The sequence below is a fragment of the Nylanderia fulva genome, unplaced genomic scaffold (assembly GCF_048542155.1).
Source record: "Nylanderia fulva isolate GAGA-0341 unplaced genomic scaffold, ASM4854215v1 Scaffold33, whole genome shotgun sequence".
Classification (NCBI taxonomy): Eukaryota; Metazoa; Arthropoda; class Insecta; order Hymenoptera; family Formicidae; genus Nylanderia; species Nylanderia fulva.
Window position 1 is genome coordinate 2,367,662 of NW_028190400.1, and position 24,916 is coordinate 2,392,577.

At 36.4% G+C, this 24,916-nt stretch overlaps 1 protein-coding gene across 8 annotated transcripts in view; it reads left to right on the plus strand.

Moving 5' to 3' along the window:
- LOC114941244 (cytotoxic granule associated RNA binding protein TIA1) overlaps positions 1–24,916 on the plus strand; it is a 482,662-nt gene that overhangs the window by 296,726 nt on the left and 161,020 nt on the right. The window contains exons 1-2 of one of the 8 annotated variants that reach the window (XM_085484976.1): positions 8,997–9,144; positions 10,435–11,895. The exons of the other annotated variants lie outside the window; for them this stretch is intronic. Coding sequence (XP_085341102.1) covers positions 11,718–11,895 — 178 coding nt within the window. The 5' untranslated portion in view covers positions 8,997–9,144; positions 10,435–11,717. Of the gene's footprint in view, positions 1–8,996; positions 9,145–10,434; positions 11,896–24,916 lie in introns of those variants that run through there. 8 annotated transcript variants of the gene reach the window in all.

Below are 24,916 nucleotides of genomic sequence, written 5' to 3' on the forward strand. Positions count from 1 at the left end.
CATTCTTTTTTCGCTTATTTTATATTTTATTTTCATAACGATTCTCTTTCCGTCTCATTCTCTAAATATAAAGCAATATAAACTCGGTAAAAGCATCGTGACACGCAATATTGAGGGTCTATGTGCACTCTATAACCGGCACGTAATTTATTTCACTCAACTCGAATGACGTTTCAATTTTTTTTACGCTCGCTGCGAAACTGAAACCACCGGGTGTCCGTAGAATCCTTTCAACACACGCGGTACACAACATTATTTATGCAGAATATAACATAGTTGCGCACATTACAGAAGACTAGCAGAAGTGCGCATTATACAATATATCTATTCATGCAGTACGGTATATTGTCACCACTTTCGTATGCCTGTCCCGTTTATAAATGAAGAACGAAGAACCTGCGTGTACGACGGCGCCTTCTTTATGCATGTTGTAAAAACTTGTCAGATAACGAATACAACGTGGACGCTTACTACGAGCGACGGATATTGCATTCGCTGTAGTAACAGCCAAAGTGGTTGCTCGCATTAAGTGCGTTTTACGCTCGTGGATTTAAGAGAGCGGGTCGCGGGTAGGCTGATCAATATGCTAATATTTTGATGCCTCCACTCCGCTCGACGAATTGAATTACGTTCTACGGACGAGGATAAAGAATACGACGAAGTATAACAGCGGGAAGAAAGAGCACGAAATGAGGAGGCGATGTGAAACGAAGTGCTCGACGTTTGAAGATAGGTAGGGTAGGTATTACATAAGATACCACTTAATATTATAGCACATTCACCTAACGCGTTACCAATGTAACATGTCGCGAGTGAAAACAATAACGTGTACCGGTATACGCGACAGGAAATTTAATTTTTTTGCTGTACACTTGCAAGACGTACGGAATAAAAGTAAAGTTATGCTTCTCCGAGTACATATCTTTTTATCGCGACAATGCGCGATGGAAATGTCATCCGTAAAAGATAAAAAATATATTTACATATGATCATTTTCAAGTGAAAAATATTTAATAATATATTTATAATAAAAACAATATAAAATATAATATATATTGGAAAGTACAACGTGTCTCATGTAAGAGTCATTTTTGTTATAATATGTTTAACGACATACTACGTTTGTATATAAGATATCAAGGTTAAAAGCGTAAAAGTATTGACATATTTCTTCTTCAACTGTGAATATACAAGGACTAAAGCAGCAAGCGCGTTGAAAGTTTTGAAATAGTTTGAATTATCCAGTAGGTGCTTTAAAACCACGACGTACCTTGCGGTTTAGACTTTAATACAATGCTTGTTGCAAATATGTTCTTAGAAAGATCCTGCAAACAGATTCATTCAGAAGGATTACTTTAGGAAGTTAATTAAACATATTGCTTAATTACACTGCAAACAAGCAAGATTTTCATTTACATAAGAAAAATTTGCAAACTTATACTTCCATCACGCGAAACATCATCATATAATTAGATTGTGAATAAATGATAGAAATAATGTGATCTTTTGAGAATTTTTCTAAAATTACATTGAAAGAATGCATAACTTGAATTATAACACATGCAGGAAAAACGCTTTATAATACAGTTGAGATTATTTCCGTAAAATTTGTTGAATGTTTAACTTTCAGAAAAGTGTATATCATTATATCTATATCATTCTCGCAATTAAGCAAGTTGCGTCTCCCGAGACGGAGACTTTTTCGCGATCATCCGCGAAATACAGCATTTTTATCTGATGCACGCAACCAAATTAAACGAAGATCGGCCAAGTCTATCGAAGTCCGATAGGTTAACGAGCAAAGTTTATTTGCGTATTTATTACCTTCTAAGGAAGGAGAGAGGATGCTATCTTCACTATTGCATTATGGCAGACTTTCATTCGTGCAAGACTAATACCTCTTACCCTCGTTATACGTATAATGTTCTACGGATTGCAGGTACACTCTCCGCGTTCCTATTAAAAATTTTACATCGCTACCTTGTAGTCGGGATATATGTCGCGTTCTCTTCTTATTGTGACTATTCTTGAAGCTGTTGGACGAAGAAGTGCTCTTACTTTACTAATAAGATCTCATTCTCACAGATGAAGTTACTCGCGTATCTGTTGTTTAGAAGCGTAATTTACTCCGCACAATTCTTGAAAGAGACAGATTCTCAATGAGCATCTACAACGTAGGGAAGACATCCAAACTATTTACGAGTTCTATATTATTCCACCTAAAATTTCATGGAAGCTTCGGAAACACGGAAGTTCGTTTGCCATTTAATTATGATAGCAGTGAATTCAAGCCAACTGTGTTATATGTGCTACGCGTTCAGAGCGACAACTGTTTCTAAGATTTTAGAAACTTCCAAACTATTTATGAATCTCGACGTATTAATTCGAAATGGATTTAATATAAATGCATGTGGAGGCTTTAGTTCGTGAAATGGAAGCAAAGGAAATTCAGTGGAACGGAGCAAAAGGTGACGCGGGTTAGCGACCAACCTCTTTCGCGAGAATGAATTTGAGAGAACAATTCGGTTATTAGATCGGGACTGCCATATCCCCCAAACGTTGTAATAACCTAACAGAACTCTCTAGATAATCTCGATGGAGACTAACTTATCGGAGAGTACGGATCCGTCGAGAAGAAAGAACAGAGGGAGTGGATGGAAAACGGGGAAAGACAGAACGGGTTGCCTTTGGATAAGGGATGCTGCTGGCGCATCGTATTACCTATCTAGCTATCTTCTGCCTTTCCTTGAAACTACAGAGCGAACCGTATGCCACACAAGTAAATATGGCTTCCACTGTGTGATGCACTCAGTCATCATTTTCTCGATTTTCCCTGTTACTAGTCTGCTCTTTTATTCTCATTGCCGTTCTTACTTCAGTTTACCATCGCGTGCGTGCGGTACGATGTAAAGTCCGGTTTCCTTCATGATCGCGCCCAATTACTTTTTTGCACTTAAATCGTTCGGACTTAGATAAAGTAGGACAAGATTACATTTCCACACATTGAACTCTCTATCTTGTGTGCCAGATTTATCGATTGATACTCGTGTTCAATTACTTTTTCTATTCTTGCTTTTACTTGGACATGAGTAAATCGCAAGAAAGATCAATTCTTTTTATTTTTTAATGATACATATTATTTTTATATATTTATTCAGAAAGAAGTAATATCATTACGTTTTACATATTATTATCGGATGCTTTAAGCTGCATCATCTCGCGACGATGCAGTCCTGAGTTTTAATCTACTATCGTATTATTTCTCCGTCCTCGATCGCACGTAACTCCTGTGATTTGCAGTTTCCACTTGAAGACACACTTGCGATTGCATCTAGATCGTCTTCCGTCCTTATTTCAACGATGCCTCGTCAAGGAATCTTATATCTCTCGATCTTTGTGAAAAAGACTGCAGGCGATTTCGATGAATCTAAAATTCCGACCCGAATTTTGGCGCCAAACGACGTACGTGTGGCGTCGAACGATCTCGCTGCAAGATTGCGAGCGGGATCAGTAAGCGTAGCCAATCAGATTTACGAGGCTGGACGTATCATGATCGCCTTTACGACAATTAGTCACCGTCATCCTTCTTCCACCTGCTGCACCACACCACTACCGCGCCGCGCGGTGATGGAAAAGTGGTAAAACTACTGTAAAAACTACAGTACGATATCACGCTTCTCTTCGTACATCGTTGACTTTGAAATTCTATGTAACGAATGCTCTAATTTATATTGATTAATTATCGCTATTGGAGAAATGGAATTGCAGTATCTGAAAACTATTTTCGGAGTTGAATTAAGTAAAATCCAGGAGAATTCCGAATCTACGTTTTATCAATTCGCAAATATATATATATATATATAAATTAAACTGAGTGAGTTGTGCATTTGTAACTCGCAGAACTAATAAAACTTTGATTTTTTATTATAATATTTGATTTCTTCAAACAAATTTTTATTAGAAATATTGTGTGATTTTTTTAATTACAAATTTTAATAAATAATGCAGATTTGTTTTAGTCACAATTTTAATTTAATAACAAACTATTTTCTAAATAAAAAGAATAATTCTTATTAGAATGACCTTTTCGTTTTCAACATTTCTGAATAAGGCACGTGTAGCATCTTACCAATAATATACGTCACGTACGTCTTTCTTGATTCTTCCCAAGTCCGCTACCCGCATTTCGCGATCAGGATGCTGTCCGCCGTGCCCATGGCCGGCAGAATTCCCATGCGTTTTTTCTCGGGTTAGCTCGAAGGAACCAATCACCCATCCAGCTCTAGGGAGATGGTGGGTGATGCGCGAGGTGGTAGAAGCAGGGTGGTGAGCCGGGATCGATGGGAGATAATGCCTATTACTCCTAATGCGAAACTCGCTCTTCTTCTACCTTTGCCCCATTCTATCTTCGATCCTGTACCCGGTTTTCCTTCGCCCGACCATTCCGTTCTCATGGCTCTTCGCAATCTGTAACCAATGCTCAATTACCATCTCTACTGACTCCATTTTCGACGTCTTCCTCTATCCGTTGTTATCATCATCGATCGGAATTTTGCATTTGTGATTTAAATGCGTAGTATCAGCACTCGCGATGTTATTCAAGTCATAGGTACAATTCTATGTTAATATCAAATGGAGTACGAAAACAGTGTAGAGCTAACTGTAGAATGCAAATTTTTTAAATGCAAATAAATAAGAAATTTTGAGAAAAAAATATATATGTGTTATATACTACATATATAATTCATAAAAATCATTTTTTTATAAGTCGTGTTATAAAGATAATTATAATTAAAAACGTAATATTATTTTTGTAATTTTACGTTGTTATCTTCCTGTAATACTATTTATTTATAATAATATTCTATACAATCGTATAAACGGAAACTCACTCTGATTACGCCTGATAAATTGTCGCTTAATACAAGTCTTTTATTTACTTTGGGCGACTACCGTTTAAGCTCGGACAGGAAGTGAATCCCTTGCTTTTCTCTAATTTTGTCGGCGCCAACTTTTTCCATTTACTTTTACTTTTCCAATCGTCCTGTTCACCTTTAGAAAACGCGAAGTATATTACAGAAACAAAACGAAATCGCGCTGAATACACCGTAGCAGTAAGTTCTGTGGGCGCAGTAACCTGTTGAGTGTATTCGCGTAAGTGGTGAGTAGTGGATACGTATACGTGCGAAAGTCTGGGGATGAAGTTTCTGGAGGAAATACAGGCGAGACACCACGCTCGTGAGAATTGTAACATACGTACAGAGGCGAGTGTATTCGTATCTAAGAATCCGAGAACAATACATCTGTAGAGCTATGCGAGCGGCCTTGTAACAACTTCGAAAGACGTTTATGCAATCCGATATGAAAGGAGCGCAACCCCGAAAGCAACTGGTGGTAAAAAAGGTTGGATAAAAAAGGATGGGGTGAAAAAAGATTGAAAAACGCAATAAAAGAAATATTTCTTAACGCTAGGCAGAATAGATAGAATTATTAAACAACACGACGGAGCGCAGAGATAAAATTATGTTTTATTGAAATTTAAAAATTGTGAGAGAGAACTTTCTCTTCAGAGAAGTCGATAGTTCTTCGACGGTAAAGCCGATTTTATGTAAATAAATGTAATTGAGAGTTTCTATATAAGGGCAGTTATAACATTTTTATGCAAAACAATTTAATAAAATTGGTATTAAAAAATATTTTGTTACAAATCTATAAATGTCAACCACGAATTGTGCAAGCAAACATTCTACACTTCGTTTTAGCTTAATATGTATTACGCAAAGATAATGTCTTGTTAACCACTTAAGTGTCGGTTGTGACTGGTAATATAATCAACTTTAACCATTAGCCTATATTCACCGTCTGCCCTCCAAGCCGATAAATGCATCTATGACATTAATTCGTGGTCTCATAGTCTTTCTAACGATCATTTGGCAATTAAATGCACCGTAACGCGAAGTGGCCCTCGAAACTTTCGAGATACCGTGCTGATATCGATTCTAGATAATGGATATTAAAGATTGTTTTATGATCAGCTTAGTGTAAGGATGGTGTAAATGTGTCACATAGATTAAATTGTTAAAGTGGGTGATATATAGTAAAGATGTGATAATTCCCTTTTCTAAAATATACATGACGCTGTTTTTCTGTCATCCTTTTACAGAGACAAACGAGAGAAAGCTGATATGTTATTTTATATTCTCGTCGAAACATACCAAAAAATACCCGGTAATTCAAGCTACATTTATCTGATTACATCGTTTAAATATCTTTTGTTAACGCTACGCACGAATGTTCTGATCACGTCTATATTTCGCGATCATAAATTACATCAACTTGCTAACGGCACGCTTTGAAATTAGCGTTGTAACGTGGTCGAGCGTTGCACCGGGGAATAACAATGTCCCTGGTTCACGTGCGCACGTGTATTTATACCAGGCATAGTGTGCATCTAATTTCGGAACAATGTTGACGTCATTTACGCTTTCATTTAATCTGCTGATGACTAAATGTAATGTTTGGACATTACAGATCATATATATTAATCATTATACATTTATGATGAGAGGAAGAGGGAGTATCTGCAATAGCAAAATATCATATCTACAAGCAAAGACTTAGTTAGTGTATTTAAAAATTTGCAATTGGCTAAAGTAATACTTTTATTACTTGTATCGCATGTATATTTTTTTATCTTTACCGTGAAAATTCTACGCTCATTATCCAAAGAGATACATTTTAATTTTTATAATTTGTTTCACAAAAAAACTATTTTCTGCTTACAAACATTAATTTCAATAATGTTTCGTCATATATCATAATTAATGTAATGAAAGTATATATCTATATCTATAATATACATATATGTATATTAATATATAATGAAAGTATTATACATATAATAATAATAATCTATAATAATAAGAAATCTATATTAATAATAAGAAAAAATATATATGCATATACATATGTACGGGAGAAGAAATTTTGTTCTAAGCGCATCGCGGACAGTTCAAGATTCACGATTCCCGGTGAAATTAGCCCTCGTGGTCAAACGTTTCACGACGGAAGTAACAATGTGCGCTCGCGCCCGGTGCGGCAACAATCGCGCTTGCGGAGCGACCGGTGTGTATCGGTATATGTACGTGGCATTGTGTCGACTGTTAAGCATTTGATACGGCCACCTTCCTGTCGCGCGTCCCGTCGGTGCCATTGTCGCAGGTACGTTCGCGTTGTAACCGAGCCGCGTCGTTTCTCCGTGTGCGATACGATATGCCCGTCCGTCGCCTGTATACCACCGACGACGAGCGTGTGACGCGCCTACGAAGAGCCGTACTTAGGACGGGCATGCATACTGAAACAGGCGCACCAGAACGGAGCGACGAACCCGACGAAAGCGGACGTGCGTGCAGAGTCGAGATATGATAAAATGTAAAAACGAGAGATAAGGAAAAATATATATTGTATATATATGTAAGAAGTGTGGGATCAAATTGTATCTCGACTAAGGGAGGCAGTGTGTGGACGATAGATAAATACATATACTTTTCATAGATTTTCTTTATCTAAGATTTGCAAAAACTCAAGAATATTTCTATTTTTGAAAGATATATTTATAACTTGTGCAGAATACGTGAACATTTGACAAAGATATTAATGGTATAATTATTTTAAATCCGAAAGCAGATATATGTGTAAATTAGCAAATGAGAAATTAGAATAGTAGCAAGGTTAATTGAAAATGTTAATGAAATATTTATTATATAGAAATTAATAAGTTTTTCTCTGCAAAGTATACTTTTCGATACGAGTCTGTTTAGTTTTACTTTTCCGTGTTCTATTTTAAAAAATTTATAGAATAATTTTTCTTATTCAACGATATTTATATTTAGAACTGAAAAGTTTTTTTTACGAAGAAAAATTTTTTTTATTTACAACTACATATTGTAAAATAGAAAAGTTTTTATTAGTAAACTTTGTGTTAGTTGCAAGTGTCATACCTTACATTTGCAAGTATTCTACAATAACACACAAAAGTATGGAATAAAAAAAGTTGACCTACATCGAGACAAAGTTAATAATAAAAATTTGGACGTGCAGTGTGGTTTATTACTAGTTTACTCCAACTTATACATGATATTCTTGAAATTGTAATTCGCCGCGCGATATATAAAGCTTTTCATAAAATAGTATTTTCAGATTATTTTCTTATTTATCAGCTTAGATTTAATAATAGAAGAGAGAAAATGCGGCACACATATGTCAGAGTGTGACGCTTTTGCGCGCTTCGGAATTGATTCCTTGTGATTGTTTTTTCCTCTTGTATTTGCACACGGCCTTATATATATATGCACATAATATGCACAAGCGATAAGCATACGAGTGTGTCTTTGACGAGGCCCGGTGATAGCCTGTCAGCAAACGCCTACGCAGTGCACCATCAATCGTCCTCGTAACGCGAACGAATGTCGGCGAAAATCTCGTTAATCGTTGATCGGGGTCTGGTGTCGCAAACCTAAAGTGCAAGTCTACAATAATACAAGCCGTACACGACGATTCGACTTTCGCGCGATCCGACCGCAAGCTGCCCGCCAATTCCATCCGATACGATGGATAATCGATTCCGATAATTGCGCGGCGCGATAGCTCAAGCATGACCATACGACGATGCCCATTGTTTGCAGAAGCGTTGGTTTCAGTTGGTAATGATCAGCATACGGCGTGTGTGTGGATCCGGGCGATGATGATGATGATGACCATTTGGATATAGAGTGAGCGCGACGGACGGCGAGAATGCATAGAGAATGCATCGCGCAGAACGCATCCGCATATAACCGGATATGAACGTATTAATTATTAAAGACGAAAACGGACGCGCGCACGACACACCGCAGTAGATAGAAAAACATACCAGTGAAACAAACAGCCGGGGGAAACTCGCCCGCGGATTATTTTGGGACTGCAATTACATTTTTTATACGGCAATCCGATGTTGCGTATCGATGTCTGCCTGGGCGCAACAGTTGTACGCGCCACAAAGCGCATCTAAAATTCGGATCGGATTAATATTGCCTGTTTTGTGCCTTGGATATAACGCGAAACGTCAAAGTAGGAACAAAAACGCTTTGTTGTCAAAGTACTCTGGTAAAATAAAATATATATATATACATATATATATATATATATATATATATATACATATATATACATATATATATACATATTGCGCGTTTGCGTTGTAAAATATTGTAATTTCAGATAACGGACGATTATTATTGTTTCGAAATTGTATGTTATTACATTTTGGATTCAATAGGCTCTTCAAACTTTTTCATTACAGTCCGATTTTGACTATGCACATTTGTAATCCTTGAAACTCGTTAAAATCGCACTACTTCCGTTGCAGTATTGTAATGCAATTTATGGATTTAATTGTGCACCGTGATGAAAAATCGGGTCTTTTTTAAAAATATAAAATGATTTTTTTTTAATACCGAGCGATTATACTGCTATATTATCAGTAAATGCAACGATGAAAAAAAAATCTTGTATTCATATAAATTAAAATCTCTTTTTGGTATTTTCTTTCAGTATTACAATTTATAATTTTTTGACAATTTTGGAAACGATTTAACGAATAAGACAAAGAGAAAGGCTAATATATAACCAATGCGAATAAGTAACATTAACAAATGCGGCGTTAACAAGTATACCGATTTATAAATGATAGCATTTGGAGGTTAGCCAAACTACTTAAAATTTGAACAATACATTGTAAAGCTTCGAAAATCAATACAGATGATTCCCATAATTTTGCATGAACCGTATATCATAATTCTAGAGCAGCAACTCTCAGCAAGATAAAAGGTTAAATTTATAAAGACGTTAATATGAAATTACATCATAATCACGTATTTTAGCTAATCTTTCAGAAATATTATATGTACATAATATTATTACTATAATTACCATATCTATAATAATAATTATTATTATAATTATTATTGTTATATTTTTCTTTTGAAATATTCATTCTTACTCCGCATTAAACTGCAACAACTGCTCACATTAATAAAAATGTCAATTGAATTCTAATGATCCGCCGTATATTTTATAATATAATATTATAGCAAGAATAAATTGACAGAAATCAGATTCTTCAAGTTTTTGTGCAAAATTTCACCAATATCTCGACTATATATCTTTAATTAATTTGGTTTATAATATTATCACCAGGAAGTACCCAAATTATTATTATTCCTAGTACTGTATTTTAAACAGCTTGCAAAGCTATTTAAATCGCTCACCGTTCTTAATCCTGCCATATCTTTATAAGTATCAAATATATATGGGAGTAAATCAGTTTAACTCAGCGGTAAACTCGCTGCGAAACTGACCGACTAAAGCGACCCATTTTCGCCTATTGTTATGTAGCGCTGGTATCAAGTTTCCGGGAAGCACGGCGGCGTGATAATATATCGCTGGCGGTAGTTATTCCTATTGCTCCAATATGAAGTCAGTGCGCGGCGGTGCGCTCGCCAATTAAAAACTCAGTGCTCGAATGCCGCGTAACGTAACGTTTATTAAACGCGACCCGTTCCTTGGCGCCAGGCGAGAAATAACAATTTTATCCGCCGCGGACATCGGACCACGAAATCACGAAAATTACGCATTCGCGATCGCAATCGTCGGCTCCAACCGGACCACGTAAACGGCACGCTACATTTTTATCTAGCCGCGGCGCGCAATCAGAGAGGCGCCCGTTGACTCGTGACGCTTCCGGTCCAGGCTTCCGGTCCGCGGAACCGCACCGTTTCCGTTCGGCTGCCCAGCCCACCGATTCGCCGACCGTCGTGCGGCGTATCGAGGCCTCGGCCTGTTCGAAGGAGCAGTATCGAAATCAGTGTCCAGCGCTTCGTCACGAGAGAATGCAAGGACGGAATATTTGCGCGCGCCCGGATAATTAGTTCCAAGTGGTATTCGCCGTGGTTGCGGAGAATCGAACTGCCGTGCATGTGATCCGCGAGCAATGTCGGTTATTTAACCTACCGTCCGACATGCAGGATTAATGACTTAGCTCATTGTCTTGAAAGATAATCAGCGTTTCGAAAGCGGTGCGAAAAGGAAACTCGTAATTTCGTCGATTTATTTTGACGAGTGTTTTGTGTTTTCGGAAGAAAAAGGAAAGCGAGGGATCTCGTGTGAAAAGAGAAAGGAGAAAAATATACTGTGGCGGTAAAGAGTTATAAAAGAGTGTGTTAATATAATATTTAATCTCACGCCACATTATAGTGAGCTCTCATTAAATCTACATCAATTTTTTCTCTTTTTTTTTAAATTTTCAATGCATATTTATGAAAAAAGTCACGGTCGATTTCACAATTTGTATTCAACGATCGGAAGCCATCTCTTCTCCAAGCTTTACAAGATACTCCGTATCTCCGCATTATCCCTAATGAAAATGTGAAATTCATGTTGGGACGGGACGATAAAAAAAAAAAAAGAAAAAGAAACGACGTGTGGATTTTTTATCTCGACATTTGTAAGAGTAGAATTCGTCATGAGGATATTTTGGAAAGCGACGACTCGCCAGCGCGCGTTTCCCGATCCGATCGGATCTAGTCCGACCGAAATAATCGATCATCGTTAAATGAGAGAAGTGGTAATCGGCGCACCCCAGGTGGATGCGGTTGTATCTGCGGCCGTGATACGCGAAAATGGCGGTTGCGCCCAGTAAGAATAAATTGAAAATGGGCAGTGCGGGCCGATACTATGGTGCTTATCTCATCTACGACGTGGCGAACTCATGCCTCGCCGCCTTGCACGCCAAGATGCCTCCTCCGGCCGTCGTCACGCGAACCAACCCTCCGTCTCCTGTGCACGTCCAGAACCCCCGTAAGTTTTCTTCTCTCTTTTCGTCTTTTCTATGTTTCTCTCCGTTTCTATGCTGTGTGACTGGCGCGCTTCGGTAACGCGAATTGCGATCGCAGATGTTCGATTCCCTCGATTTTCTCGCGTTTCAGCAATTAAATTTTTCTTCCAGTCTTTCCAGAAGGTGAATTGTGATTCGGAGAGGAATTGCTAGACGTAGAGTAATGCATCTCGCGAATTGTTTCACGGAAAAACACATTTCTACAACCACAACTTGGCACATTCTTGCGCTCTCTAACACGAAAAGAGGAACTTTGACTGATTATCAATCATTAAATGATTATGAAGAAGCTTATGCGATGAAAGAGGCCGTGTAAAGGTCATGTACATGTATGAGCATGTATAATATTCTATAAATAAATGTATGATAAATTTCTAGTTGACTTTTCTCACTGAAATAAATCATATGTAAATTAGGCGAGTGGGCTCTCTATAAGAAGACACGTTCTAACGTCAGTTATGAGATATTAGGTGCTGAATACAGAAATAGCCAAATCGTTGTCCATCGTTACTAAGATATGAGAGCTCGTTCGGATAGTTAATGGCAGAATCTTTCCGGTTGCATGTTTCGAACCGATAAGGATTAGCACGTGCAAAAAAAAAGCGGGAGAAGGGAGGAGACGATTAGATGAACAAATGTGTAAAAATAAAAAGATTTGTAGTTTTAATAGCAAGGATCTTGTTAACATTATCAGGACGATTTACCAGGCAAAAATCGCTTCGTGCCAACCACTATAATGTTACACCTGTATTTTAGCACACTCGGGCAAGCACAACGATTGTTCTAACCGAGATTATGCGAAATTATATTTCGGGCAAATATACTTATGTACATTTATTATATTGCGTCACATAAGCAGAGAGATATAATTATGTCATGCGGACTGAGTTACATTCAGGATTACAATATCCTTAATTGCATTAGTGTAACGCGAGAATGCCGCTGCTCATAACATGGTGCCATCGCATTTTCCTGCGCAGTCCAGCACGAGATTGTGTTTGCATTTTTAACGAGATAGATAAAATCTAAATGCGATCTTTTGAAAAATTTGAATCAATTTTGCGTAATACGCAAAATGTCGTATATGGTGTGTATAATAGCTTCACGTCCGTTTCCGCACAAATGACTTTTAAGGTAATATCGATAACATTAAATATTCACTACCTAAAGCGTCCAATGCTGATGTCTTATTCAGAGAAGTAGTAGCATAACGGCGTACATGCGAGTGCAGTGTACACATTATTCTGAAAACGGAACGTATAACCGTATGCCACGGCAATACGCGTAGTAAACTGTTTTCAAAGGCGAATATCACTATACATATAATATCGCGATATAGGCTAATACCGATGCTTAGTAACATAACTCGAGGCAGACTTCTTATAGCTGCAGCCGATCCCACGTCACAGGGGCATAACATGTCTGGGGAAGAATATTCTTTAATGTCTTGCGCAAAAGATAAACGAATCTTTAGATAAACGAAAAATGATACATATATATATATTTTTTTTAAACGTTTCTAAATTATATACTTGTATTATTCTATTTTACAAGTCAATATCAATAATATTGTTTAAAAAGAAAAAATATCCTTTTGATTTGACATATTAAGTTTGAGAGACGACGATAGAAAAAAAAATTACATTTAATTAATTTAGTAGATAGTTTATTCAATTCATCCGTTGTGTATATTTGTCAGTATCTGTGGGATTAACATCTCTTGGTCATTGTTTCTGCGTTGATATCTCGAGCTAACAATTTTTTTCTCTTGACGTGTACCCTTGTCAACGATACCGGATAGCGACCGATAATACGCGACAAACTCAATAATACGTCAACATCCGAGATGTCGAGTGGCGCTTCTCGTCCCTCTAACATTCTTTCCGACACCTGCTTTCGCGCCCCTTGTCATATTTTATTTCCTTTCTTTCCCTTTACTTCCAACATTCGGCCAGGTAAGGAAGTAAGAAGGCATAGATGCCGGCGTAAGAAAGGGTGGAAACACCCTATGAGACGGGATAGCGTGTCTGTTTTGATTTATAAGAATTCGCCACGAACCCCTAACCCACCTTTCTAAGTCTGGCCTCACCCCCAGGGCTTTCATAGATCGAGCTAGATCAACCCCCACTTCTCGACCTATCTCGCGCGTGAATAATAGGCAGATATACTCTATGTTATACCCATCGCTTCACCAACCTTGCCACGATTTTCCCTCCCCCTCGTTCTCTCTACACCGTTCTCTCTATCTCTTTCTCGCGCTTTTTCCCTTCTCTCTTTTTTCATTCATCTCTATCACGTCTCGATCGCGCGCCGATCGTTCTTCTCGCGGACGACAGACGAGCTTCATCTCGTCGCTGGTCAATGAAACGATCTATCAACGTTTGTGCCAGAACAAGAACTGTTACAAAACATTAGCGAGTCATGAAAGATTTTGCATCGCCCGTTTCGCGATGGTATATACACGGATCGGGGACACGTCATCAATCTTTTTAGTTCGCGCGCGTCGGTCCGGTTCCAACGCGGCTGGAGATGAGTCGTAATATCCGAGAAACGAATAGCGCTAATTTGCAGATGTCGTGCTCTTACATTGATAAATAGAAGATATCATTTCGATTATTTTTATTTTTTGGTGGAAATAGTTACGCAAATCTGTTGTTGCTGCTCGTCAATTGTGCGAAAATTTTGTAACGTAAGAAGATGTGTTTCTCTGTTTCTCTGAGGCAAGATAATTAAGGCAAGATAAATGAGCTTTGAACTTCTATATAATAGATTTGATTCTGCTACATTATTAATATCTTTCGTAAGTTTCTACAAAGAGATATTACATACATCTTGTTCTATTTATGCTCATTTATTAGAAGAAAAAGGAACATGTAAAGTTTGTATTTTAAAAAATAAAAACGTAAGAAATTTTCATAAAAAATTACGATACGTTATTTACAAAATTTATGTAATATGATTGTTATACGTGTAATAAAATGTATTATGCAAAATCAACATGATTACATACTTGTATAAAAGTAATTTATAATTTATGAAAGTCGTCATTCATCTGTAAAAGAATTTGTAGCGTTTTGCTATAATATTGAATGCACATCGGTTGCACCGGTTGAAAAACACAGGAAACGAAATGTCTGCAAACTTTTTTCAATACACGCTCGCCGGCCTACTTATTTTCTCAATGGGAGTTTTTCACAGCGACACACCTTGTCGTTGTAGCACGGCTGTCGGCTTTAATCTGCTTGTGATTGTTATACGTCTCTGAAAAGGCCTACTGCCCTGACTTAGTCATCGATTATTACCATAGCAGTAAAGTGATTTCGTACTGGTGTCGATCGAGTTCATTGACTTTTTTTTCCAAAGCGTAATAAAATTTTATTACATAAAGACAAAGATGAATAATTATCTGTTAATAAATTTTATTAATTTATTTTATATAATTATAATTATTTCTTTATACCGTGTAAAATTATTCATAAAATTATTGATTACTGCTATTAAAAATAATACAGAGATTTGTATTTAATGACGTATAACATATTAAATATTAAATATTAAATATTAAATTTTTAATTAATATCCTTTTTACTTATTGTTAAACCTTACAGAGCAGATATATATATATATATATATATATATATATATATATATATATATATATATGTATACACGATTTTAATATATAAAACAAAATACACATAGTTAAAATATACATAGTATTTTATGCGATTATTTTATCTCTTAAAACAAATATCCAAATGTGAAAATAGCTTTACCGAACGAATGTTCACGTATTCCGTTTTTCGAAATCTCATGTAATATTCTGTGTGTACCAACATTTTTCAAGGCAAGTGCGAGTGTATCGTAAGTGCTACCATACACTTAATTATTCACAGGCGCACTCGTATAATTATCGTACAATTTTTCTGCAATATCGCGCGTACTATCGTTATTCGTGCTACGACTCTGCCATCGGCCAGTGTCATACCTTCAAACGTGCAATTTTTTCTGCATCGTTCTCACGAACACGAAGTGTACCGATCGATTCCGCATACTTATAGCTTTATAGAGCTTGCAGACTGAAACAAAATGTATGTACATGACATATACACGGTGACCAAAAGGCGCGTGCATACACTCGTAAAAAGGCTGAGTATTTTTTTCGATGAATCAAACGAAAAGTGAGATTCTTTTTTCTACATTTTTGCATTTCTACTTCAATTTCATAAATAATTTTCACGTTTCATCGTTAACTTTGACTAAATACGAAATAATGTCATAAATAGTGATGGATAAAATTAATCATTTAACTTATTAACATATCGACTAAAATTACCCAAAATTATTCAAATTGGTTTATCACAACACGCAACATTCGGTAATTGATAACATGCGGCCAATAAACATCTGTCAATCTTAAATGCACATAGAATTACCGATTAGCGGGGATCAATATTACGTGTCATGTAGAAATCCGTTAGCATCTCCCAGCCTGTTATCCATGTGCCTTTATCTTAATTAAAACAGAAAAGTCGTGCGCAGGTCGCTCGTAAAGCATCTTGCTTGATTACAGAAACAATACCTTGTTAACCTCCCACCAGTCGTCTGCCAATCACGTCCAGATAAGAGCCGCTGCCATGCTACTTAGACGTCCCGAGACTTTCATAGGTACTTGTGTAATCGTTGTAATCCCTCTGGATATCAGCTTGCCGTAGATGCGATAAAATATCATCATCGTCATGGATTTTCCGTTCATGACCCGATTACATTTATAAATGTATAATATCAACAATATTCTTTTGCGTCTAAACGTTGCAATCAAAAACCTTACTTATCAAACTGATCAATAGATGTTTGCGCATTGAGAAGTTTGGAATTATAATTTTATCTACTCTTTGTAATAAAAATTTAAAATTATTTTTTATATTTTTCTTTTTTATTTCTTTTTTATTTATTCATATTTTTTCTGCATACATATACATATATGTGTGTGTGTGTGTGTGTGCGTTGTGTTTCAAAAATACGTTGCGTATCAATTTTATATTTTAAACGAGAACAATCTAAACTTTCGGAAATTTATTGTGGCCAAATAATAACGGCTCAAGCTTGCGATTTAGTTGCTATATACAATACAACTCTGTATGTTTTAAAATAACAATCCAATTTCCGTGCGGGACCATTTTATACACATACTCGCAGATATTTGTGAGGTCAAGTCCGAATTACTCCCCCGGGAAAGCCCCCTAGGTTACCTCTTCAAAATTGCTTTGCATAACGTATTTGTGTAAGATACAAGAGATTCTCCAAAAAAAATTATTCCCCCGTTAAGATAAAAAGAGCCGCACATAATATTTCTTCGTTATTACTTCCCAGCGCCAGGTTAGAAAAATTCGAAATTCACGGGGAACATGCAGATTGTCCCTTTATACTTCGTCCATATATAACAGGCGTTCCCCGGGAAAAGCGCATCGCACATTGAGGTGGTAAAATAATAGCGTCGTAAAAATAAAAGCACGTGTGGCTCGCATCATACTAAAATCCGTTGACAATATGCATACGTATCGGCACGATCTCTCGAGTGTAACGGTGCAAACACTACGATCATCATGAAACTGTCGTGTAACAATTTTCATACGAATTCATCGGGATATCATAATACTAGTAATTCGACAGTGTAGGTAGAGTAACGACATTTACGTCAGTTTTTTCTAGCACTTCTTTATAGAGAATTAAGCGAAATGTAATTTTTATATTTCACATCACTATTTTTCGCAAAATCACACAAAATAATATATCGTAAATGTACGTATGTAAGTGTCCAATTACGGTCGTTATAGTCTATTATAGTTGATTACTTTATAATACATGCATATTGCGATAAAGCGTCAGGTTTAAACGTTATTATCTCACAGTTAATTGCTTTATATCATTTGCGTAATAGGAGACTGTCAGATTTAAACAATTTATGCGAACAGCTTGAAAGCGAGATTCTGCAGTTTATTTACAAAAATGTTTCTTTCGCGCACAAAAATAAGGTATACGAAAAGTTATTCATCCGCAACAGTAACGAGGACGCCGAAACCGTTTTTCAGCGGCAGAGTTTCACTTGATATAATGGCAGATCGTTGCCGGGCCAGAAGCCACCGTTCAGCGATTTTATGAGATGTGAAATTAAGCCCCTAACTGCTGTCGGTCATTTTTTACATTCAAAATAGACGCGCTGCGCCCTTTTTAAAAGTTACACATCGGATGTGGAAAATCAATATCGTTCTGAGAACTCGCGACTAGCGTAAACAGCATAATGTTTTGGTATGCTAAATAGAAACTATTATTCGCGCGCACTGTGTGTGATTGATTTTAGCAAAATAGACACTGCAATTATTGGAACTATTCAATTAAATAAACTTTGTATCTCGGTACGGGGAATTATAGACTAAAATTTGTTTGACATGGCAAATTGTAAAAATAACTTTTTTAAATTTTATTTCAACAAATTTATATCTCATATATTTTATAAATGATTTTAATAGTTTAATCCTTAAAATGTGATATGCTATTAACTATTGATGAAAATAATATTTACTCTTTTGTTTTTGCATTTGCTCTTTGGGAAGTTATAAAGATTCGATCTACGCATATCTCTTTTATTCTCATTTCTAAATGTCCAAATTATATCATTACTATGAAGAATCGAAGGATAAAAATAATTATTACGAAAATTGAGATGCAAATTATAATGTACGAGCATTTTTCGAGTTCATGCAAGTATAGTAAAAGTTAATATTTATCTAAAAATGCAATCTGTCGCCTTTTATTCATATATAATTGCATTTTTTCCATTATGATATGAAATTCAATGTCGTTATTTTATGATTTTGATATAACATTCGTATTTTCTAAAGTAAATCGAGATATTCAATGAAAGAGAGCTTCCTCATAATAACGTTTATCTTATATACAAACTGTACCTAAGACTTACAACTTTTCTTTTATTCTCTGACAAATCGGATTTTTATGGGCCTTTACCATAATGCTTCTTTTTCTAACACACAATAATAACTTCTTTGTAATACTGTGTAACAATGATATTTAATAAATATTTGACAATAATAATAATAATAATAATAATGATACTAATGATTACTATTATCATTGATTATTATTATTATTATTCAATAGAATGCTTCACAATCAGTCTTAGAATGTGCATGTCAAAGAAACGCTGATAAATTGATTCTTGACATATCGTACCTTTGATATGTTAAATTTTCTGTCACTTCTCTCTCGAAAACAGTCAATATCTCCTTCGCATTTCCGTTTTCTTCATTTCGCTAAATTCGCTTCGCCATCATTTTTTGGCTTCTCTTCATTCTTTCACTATTCTCCTTTACACCCTTATTCATCCCTACTTATGTTCCCTCTTTCATCCCCTCTTAAATTTAGCGGGATCTTCTACAGCTCGCTGCATCCAGCAGATTCGTTTCCTTACCTTAGCTGTTCTTGCTGTCTCCCAGCGTCTTCGCTTAATTACCAGCCGTTTAAGTCTTAATTGTTAATTTAGCGCGTTACGTTATTCTTCGCGATGCTCGTTAAAGGTGAAAATGCGGGTCGGTTACTGTCGCGAGGCGGGGAAATGAGATTTCTCTTGAGAACCGCGAAACGGAAACGAGAAAAACAGGAACGGAATAACAAAAAAAAGAAAAACGAGGGTGAAAAGACTGGCGCTTTAGCACGACCATATCGTTAATGGAGCGTTGTAAAATGTATACGGCAGAAGTATAACTACGGATGTCGCGATAAGAATAGCAAGAAGATAGCAGGTTTACTGCTGGATCTTAACAAGTGCCGCGATCCGCGCGTCTTTGACAAACTGTCATGATTATTACGTTTTTGCGTGGAAAAAAAGTTACAATTTTCCTCACAAATACAGTATATTCATATTTCATGTTCAATATGTTCAATATATCTTATACACTCGATAGAATAAAATGTTGTGAAGAAATTTCTTAAAATATTTGAAGTAAATATTTAAAATATATATATCTAAATTTATACGTATAATAAGCATACTAATTTATTAAAAAGTATCTGTACTTTATGAAAACATTTTGAAGCTACTTTCTGCGAAAGCCAAAATTTTCTGCAGTTTCTTTTCTCCTATACTATTTGCCAAATTGTGTGCTATTTTCAAGAAGATAAAAATCGTTATTTATGTCAAGCTATACATATAAGCGCATACATGCACATCCCAAAGAACTAGTTCTTCGCATCGGGGCACCCATAATTCGATCACAATTTTAAAAACTAAATCTACGTTTCTAGTAAAAACTACACGTCAATGGTCAAGGTCCTTCCTTTAAACCAGAAACATTATTTTCTCTATATATTTCAGGGTCGAGCAGGAACGTAGTTTCTCGCCGTACATCGCCCCCCGATTGCTTTCTCCACTTTCTTTCGCCGTCTTCTCTCACTCTTCCTCGTTCCTCCTTCTCTCGCTTTCTCCGCAGTTGTCTCTTTTTCCACTAATATTCTCTCTTTTTCTCTCTCGCACAACTTCGAAGATAAATATTTCGGTCACGTAGTACCCATCGTTCTCTCTCAAATGCCGGAGCTTGCAGACTACGCGCTCAGTGCACCGCTCTGAGTGATATTTTGCTATTTAATCCTCTTTCGATGTTCAGCGCGGACTCACGCTCGTCTTTCCTTAGCACGTTTCCCATACTCGGGGCGCTGTTTCTCTAATTTTCCAACGGAAGACGTCTCAGGGTTCGCCGTCATCGGTGGCCCCGGCGTCTTCTGCTATATCAAGCGATTCGACCTGGCTTCGGGAAGCCATTTCCGACGGTGCGAGCAACGGCGCGGCGTAACTATCCACCTTCAACCCCACTCTAAATCCGAATGGCGGTACCAATGGCTCGGTCCACGGGTTACACGACTGACCCGTCGGCGATTCTTCTTGGACAAGTTCTGGTCTTACCTCCTACTCGTAGCACACTCGCAGACAACCGTGCGGACCTACCCGCTTTCTTATCCCATTGTTATCTACCGCAATTGTCATTCGTCGCGCGAGCGACTTGTCCGATAGAATGGATTTATACTCGTCTATGCTATTGATATCTAAGAAAAGAAACGGCCTCTTGACGATCGACGAAGCTATGTGTAATTAATATAAATTGTTTTGTCCGTATTTTATTTCGTTCCTCTAGAATTTTATATCGAAGAAATTGCGATTAAGGGATGAATGGCTAACCGCAACATCCAAAGTGAAATTAAGTCTGCGATTCGAGCTTCAAGCTCGAAATCGAAAGCCAGGCTTTATTATAGAAGTTGGTTGGAGATGAGCTAAATTACAATACGTACATCTACACGTGTGTGCTTTATAAGCTCGTATTGATCTTTACGTGTTACTTGAATAAAATCCGTGATGCGAAAGCAGAACTGCATCCACCTTTTCATCTATACGTGTCCGTACGAGTGTTTCAGATTAAAAGGTTCTATTACGTAGAGATGACAGCTTTTTATATCAAAATGTAAATCTTATTCTTTCGCATTTTAGTTCCTCTTTCATTAGCTTATATCAATGTATTTATTATATTAATTACATTATTTATAATGTCAACTTTATTGATTATCGCAACAAATTACTGTTAGATTTTTGTTGCTTAAACTTACAAACTTACAAATAAGAGACTTATACTCTAATTTATTACAACGTTATACTTTTCAATAACATGATGATTACAGCGTTAATAAGGCATCAATTTTCTGATTCTTCCAAAGCTTTTGTAGTTATATTTCTTTGTCAGTTAAGATATATTTTTTATTATGAAATCAACGAAGCGACGAACATTCTTATGAGCCGCCATTCTTTTAACCTTTAAAGGTCGAGACACGGAAGGCAGAAGAGAGAAAGAGAGAGAGAGAGAGAGAGAGAGAGAGAGAGAGAGAGAGAGTAATTACGCGCGGGGTCGACTATGAGCACCTTAAATTGCTCGGATGCACATCGTGATGAGCGCCAGCCGGGTGCGGGGAACTTTATTAGCAGCGGGTCCTATTTATAAACTAATAGTGATTTATAAACAGCGGCCAAACAATGGCGCGGCCTGACCATGAATCACCGTGGCCCAGTGAAAATCGCGGTGCGCCGCCGCGGGCGAACACGTTAAGTCTTTGCGAAAATTAAAGAGCTTTCGCGAAAATTACGAGGAACATAGAAAACCGCGGCGTAGCAACGTCAAGACTTGCATACCATTTGCAACAAATTACGAAAGGAATGTTGAAGTTTGGACAGTTCCAATTTAGTCCGTGCCGCCTGACACGGCTGTGTGCTTTGGATCTTTTCCACTAGCGTTAAACGTATTGGACAAAACGTATCGTAATTTGCACAGTCAGACAGGCGTTGGTCGTGCACGAATAGTCTGACTAATAGATAGAGAAAGCTGAGACAGATATAAAATGAAAATCTATCGGAGAATGAGAGATTTCTAACAATTAATAAGCTATAAACTAAAATGATCTTTTTTATATTTATTTTTAAAATAGAAATGTAATTCTCTCTTATTTTTTCGTATTTATAAGGCGTCGAAAATTAACTTTCTCAAATTTTAATTTTTACATAAAATCCATATCATATAACTATAATTTTTATTGCTATTATAAACGTGAATTATTATCAGAAAGACAATATCAGCTGTTATTAATTGCAGCATTCTTGTATAACTTGTACTTGTTTGTATCGATTTAAATTTTGCGATGCAAGTATATCTATATATAAGGAACGATTAAAAATCTATGACAGCTACTATTAATAAATTTAATAAATTACGTCTTTTATTAATTAAAATGTGTCGCATAGCCTGATGTTATTAAGTGCGACGTTCAAATATAATTTGTCGAAAATATTAAAATAAAAAAAAATTTATTTTAATTCAAAAGGTGTGTAATGTAGGAAGCGCAATAAAAAGTTTATAGAAGGCTTTGCTATATAACAGCACGTAGAACGACAATACGTTCTTCATATATCTTGCATACATCTATTTGCATTTTGTAGTCTTTCTCCAACGACTCTTTTCCACGCGTAGTGTAGACTCCTTTTCAAGATGCCTTTTTACAGGTTTCCTGTCCTATAATTTTACCTCTGGATCGTAACTTGCATAAAATATTAGCGGGTTGCACGGTGCGACGGAAGTTGCTAAAAACTTCAGTTTGCTTGAAGTTAAATAGAAGAGAAGGTTTTATTATTTCATACTCTTAGAGATTAATACACAAAAAACATTTTTTTAGCTTAAGCTATCAACTATTTCTTTTAATTCGGTATTACTTATTTTATGTTATATGAAAAATTAGACTTCCCTGATGAAAAATTTATCTTAATAAAGATCAGTCGATATATTCGAATGACGAACAATCGAGCCAGAGTGAATCTTCAACAGTGAACGGTCAAATTTGAGAAAAAAAAGAAAGGGAGGAGGCAAAGACTCGCGCGCACCACGTTCGTTTCCCATCCTCCTAACTCATCACTTTACTCTTTTTATTCCACGAGATAGATAAACGGCGTTTCGTGTCCCTTGGAATAACCGACTGCGATACTGCGGCATGAAATTGGACGACGCTGTCACAAGAATCGCATTAGTCGTAGCCGGGCGTAGCGTGCTGGAAAGTGCGCACACAAGCTAATTACAGGACAACACGAATGCCTCTAATTACTTTTATTCCAATTCCAACGAAATTTGTTGGAGCGGGATTCCCCGCGGACATGTATATCTATAATGCAACGCTGGTGTGTAGACGCGTGTACGATGTAAGTGTATAAGTTACGTGTACCTAGCAGTGCATGCTTATCGACCATAGTGGTGTCGCTATTAAAATTCGCGATCGAGGATAATCTACAAATTGATCGAAATCTCGATGACGAAATAGCGCGACGGCGTCTACCGTGAATTCGCGCGTGGACATGCGCGTCCGTAGTTTGATAAAATTCGATATGTCAAACTAAAAACTGATATCATCCATCAATCGAATCGATGCACTGACTTGTTAGAGCGTTACTTTTTTATTCTTATTAATTTTCCGAATATTGAATATTTTTATTCAGTTATAAAACTATAAATGTCTTAAATATATCATCTTATCATAATATAGGAAAATTCTTCTAAATAAAGTCTACATAATGCCATGAAAATCGATCTGTGTAGTAAAAAAAGGACTATAAAATAATCCGGCACATTCTGTACAAAAAACTTTTGTGATCAATCATGTTATGTAATATGAATATTATAAAATGATAGTTTTCTGTCGGCTGTGATAGATTTATAAAAAAAAGGTATAAAATATAAGAGCAAAAAAATTGTAATGTGATGTTATAATTTTAAAGTAATGATTTATCTTGTTCCTGAAAATTAAGTTCTTCTATTTCTGAAGGAAAAAAAGAATATCGCGTAAAGATTATATTCAAAAGGCTATCTGAAAATAAAAGTCGTTCACCTCTCGCGTAGAAAACATGGCAGACGTCTTAAACGAAACTGAGATACTGGAAAAGCTGATGCTCGCGCGAAATTGCTTTACTCTTCAGGGACGACAATCCCGTTCGTCTCTTTGGCATGCAATCGAGTCATTCTTGCAGATCGGTACCGATCTACTCTCTCTACTATTAACTTGTTTGCTCAACGATTTCGATCTATATATTTGCGCAAACGAGATATAGATGGAATCAATGTTCAAATCAATTATATCTCAGTCCCTCGCATACCACAACCGATAATGAATAGAATCGTAGAATGAATCATACGCCTACTCTTTCACGTACAATTATAATAAATGTGATTTGGTAACGTGATATTAAATGAATTAAATTAATGTCTAACATAACATGGAGTTTTGTATGTGCCTTGATTGCGCATATTTGTTCTGATAATATATAAAAATTTAAATAAGGAAAAATCAACAATTGTTATTCTAGCTCTTGAATTTATATTCAATGGAGAT